The sequence below is a fragment of the Triticum dicoccoides genome, chromosome 1A (genome assembly GCF_002162155.2).
Source record: "Triticum dicoccoides isolate Atlit2015 ecotype Zavitan chromosome 1A, WEW_v2.0, whole genome shotgun sequence".
Classification (NCBI taxonomy): Eukaryota; Viridiplantae; Streptophyta; class Magnoliopsida; order Poales; family Poaceae; genus Triticum; species Triticum dicoccoides.
The window spans coordinates 606,336,386-606,339,780 of record NC_041380.1 but is presented as its reverse complement, the minus strand read 5'-3'; the positions used below and the strand labels follow the sequence as shown (position 1 = coordinate 606,339,780).

The 3,395-nt window shown below is 53.2% G+C and overlaps 1 protein-coding gene across 1 annotated transcript; it reads left to right on the top strand.

The window, feature by feature from the left end:
- Positions 1-373: 373 nt before the first annotated feature.
- LOC119295285 (flavonoid 3'-monooxygenase CYP75B3-like) lies at positions 374-2,396 on the top strand. The gene is made up of 2 exons (XM_037573687.1): positions 374-1,410; positions 1,616-2,396. The coding sequence occupies exons 1-2, from the start codon at positions 490-492 to the stop codon at positions 2,258-2,260; spliced, it is 1,566 nt and encodes a 521-aa protein (XP_037429584.1). The 5' UTR covers positions 374-489; the 3' UTR covers positions 2,261-2,396.
- The last annotated feature ends 999 nt before the right edge of the window (positions 2,397-3,395 follow it).

Genomic DNA, 3,395 nt, shown 5'->3' with positions numbered 1-3,395 from the left:
CGCGCTGCCGACTCATATGAAAAACAGAACGGACGCCGGGCGGGTGGCCGATCCAAACGGATAAAAAGCGGACGAAATCGCCGGTCCGCCCGTTGGAGTTGCTCTAACTATACTTTTATTGTTGCAACTGTGTTTTACAAGAAGCTAGAAGGAGATTTGTGGTGACGTGGAAGAAACATAGAGAGTTTGAAGTAGTTAACATATGCGGCTGCTAAGTGAGTGAGCGAGTGGTGCACATCCCATCCCATTTTGGCCATCTCCCAAAGTCGTTTGGAAAGCTCAGTTGTTTGTCTTTCTTCCTCGGACTGTGCCAAGTGCGGCTTGGGTAGTTGGGAGCTTGGGCGTGGGCGTGTAGGTAGCACGACTGGTCGATCCGGCCATTTAGGTGGAGCACGCGCTCTCCACAGCTCCCATATTTATATGCATGCGCTACGCGGATGGTGGATCTAATCCAACTACCAAACAAACGAACCGAGCTAGCTAGCAGCCATGGATCACGACCTGCTCCTCCTCCTCCTCGCCTCCCTCGTCGCCGTCGTCGCCGCCACCGTCTGGCACCTCCGCGGCCATGGCAGCGGAGCCAGGAAGCCGAAGCTGCCGCTGCCGCCGGGGCCGAGGGGGTGGCCAGTGCTGGGCAACCTGCCGCAGCTGGGCGACAAGCCGCACCACACCATGGCGGCCCTCGCGCGCCACCACGGGCCCCTCTTCCGCCTCCGCTTCGGCAGCGCCGAGGTCGTCGTCGCCGCCTCCGCCAAGGTCGCCGGCAGCTTCCTCCGCGCCCACGACGCCAACTTCAGCGACCGCCCGCCCAACTCCGGCGCCGAGCACGTCGCCTACAACTACCAGGACCTCGTCTTCGCGCCCTACGGCGCCCGCTGGCGCGCCCTCCGCAAGCTCTGCGCGCAACACCTCTTCTCCGCCCGCGCCCTCGACGCCCTCCGCCAGGTCCGCCAGGACGAGGCCCGCCTCATGGTCACCCGCCTGCTCTCCTCCTCGGACTCGCCCGCGGGCCTGGCCGTCGGCCAGGAGGCCAACGTCTGCGCCACCAACGCCCTCGCGCTGGCCGCCGTCGGCAGGCGCGTCTTCGGGGACGGCGTCGGCGAGGGCGCCAGGGAGTTCAAGGACATGGTCGTGGAGCTCATGCAGCTCGCCGGCGTCTTCAACATCGGCGACTTTGTGCCGGCGCTCCGCTGGCTCGACCCGCAGGGCGTCGTCGGCAAGATGAAGCGCCTCCACCGCCGCTACGACCTCATGATGGACGGCTTCATCAGCGAGAGGGGCGACAGGGCTGACGGCGACGGGAATGACCTGCTCAGCGTCATGCTGGGGATGATGCGGCAGTCGCCGCCCGCCGCCGGCGAGGAGGACGGGATCAAGTTCAACGAGACTGACATCAAGGCTCTCCTCTTGGTATGTGTGTACAAACTCAATATTTGTTTTCATGTGTTTATTTATTATTAAAAGCTTTGCTGACCATATCTACAAGATCAAAGTTCCAAGGTACACTAGTATAAGATTTTTTGTGTTTATTAAAAACTTTCTTTTTTGTGCGCAAAGATTTTGGTTATGTCACTTGTTTTAGTATGAACTAAATGCACATTTTACCTTTTTTTAGAATCTGTTCACCGCTGGGACGGACACGACATCAAGCACGGTGGAATGGGCACTGGCGGAGCTGATACGACACCCAGACGTCCTCAAGAAGCTCCAACACGAGCTCGACGACGTTGTCGGAAATGGCCACCTCGTCACAGAAACCGACCTGCCGCAACTCACCTTCCTCGCCGCCGTCATCAAGGAGACGTTCCGGCTGCACCCGTCGACGCCACTCTCCCTTCCTCGGGTGGCCGCCGAGGACTGCGAGGTGGACGGCTACCGCATCCCCAAGGACACCACCCTGCTCGTCAATGTGTGGGCCATCGCCCGTGACCCGGCCTCATGGGGGGATGACGTCCTAGAGTTCAGGCCCACCCGATTTCTTCTAGGTGGGTTGCACGAGAGCGTGGACGTCAAGGGAGGCGACTATGAGCTCATTCCTTTCGGGGCGGGTCGAAGGATATGCGCGGGCCTCAGCTGGGGCCTTCGGATGGTCACACTCATGACTGCCACGCTCGTGCACGCGTTCGACTGGACCTTGGTTGATGGCATGACACCTGAAAAACTCGACATGGAGGAGGCCTATGGTCTCACCTTGCAGCGGGCCGTGCCGCTAATGGTTCAGCCCGTGCCGAGGCTACTGCCATCGGCGTACACAATGTGATGTTTTATCATGGATCTTTGGCGTGTTTTGGTTCCCTTTCGATCCGATGTACCTTGTGTTAATTATTTCATATTGTTTGGATCGGTTGTAAAAGAAAAGTGTGCGCGGGCGTGGCGGTGGGTTATCAATTACTCTGGAAAAATAAGTATGATATTATTTTGGAAGGGATGGGAAGCCAAAGAAGACCAAGGGGGTGTTTGTTTCCAGAGACTTTTTTGTGTAGGGACTAGAAAAAGTCCCTCTTAGAGATTTTTTTATCAAACGGGAGGGACTTTTTAGGGACTAAACTAGTCATTTGGGACTAAATGAAGAAGACTCTCAAGGAGAGTCTTTTTTGGGACTTTTGGAGACTTTTCCAACAATGTCCCTCCATGCATTCAATGACCCGCCACCCCATGGTGTTGTTTGATTGTTATTTTTCATATACTAGGGACAACATGATCATTTAATAACCTCTAGGAAGGGACTAGAAACTTTTTAGTCTCTGGAAACAAACAAGGAGAGATTTTTTAGGGACTAGAGACTTTTTAGTTGGGACTAGAAAAAGTCCTAAGACTTATGAATCAAACAGGGCCTAAATGTAAACACTGTATATTTAATATGTTGGCGTTTGTTTTGTTACTAATGGCACCGGCGTGTCGTTGGGGACATTCGATATATTTTGGCATTTATTTTCTTGCTACTAGCTGGGTGTCTGATCCACTAATGTAATAAGCTCCAAACAAGCAAGCGCCTTGTAATTTACTGGTGAAAAACGAACAAGTGGCGAAATACTTTTCATTCATCTTAATTGTATTTCTATCAGACATGAAAGCTATGTGAGAAAGATGCTACTAATTAATTCTATCACGCGTTTCCACTTCCTCACAGTTACTCATTTACAATTGCGGACATAGAAACAAACCAAATTTCATACTTTCCATCGTAATGCGGATGCTATTTTCTGGTGCATGCGAAGGGTGAATCATATTTGATGCCCGCAGGGGTTAAATGGACGCCGTGACGGCCCAGTCGCGGGTTTCATGCGGTTTTGTTCACGGCACTGCTGCAACATTTATTTCTTGGTTTTCAGTTTGTGCTTTTTTGGTTATCTATTTTGGATCTTTTTGTTATTTTCACTATCTTTTCTTCTTTT

What these genes read in the sequence shown, in the direction of transcription:
- LOC119295285 (XM_037573687.1), top strand. Translation starts at nt 490, where the DNA reads ATGGATCACGACCTGCTCCTCCTCCTCCTCGCCTCCCTCGTCGCCGTC. An exon ending in ACATCAAGGCTCTCCTCTTG is followed by an intron (nt 1,411 to 1,615) that starts GTATGTGTGTAC and finishes ACCTTTTTTTAG; the next exon opens with AATCTGTTCACCGCTGGGAC.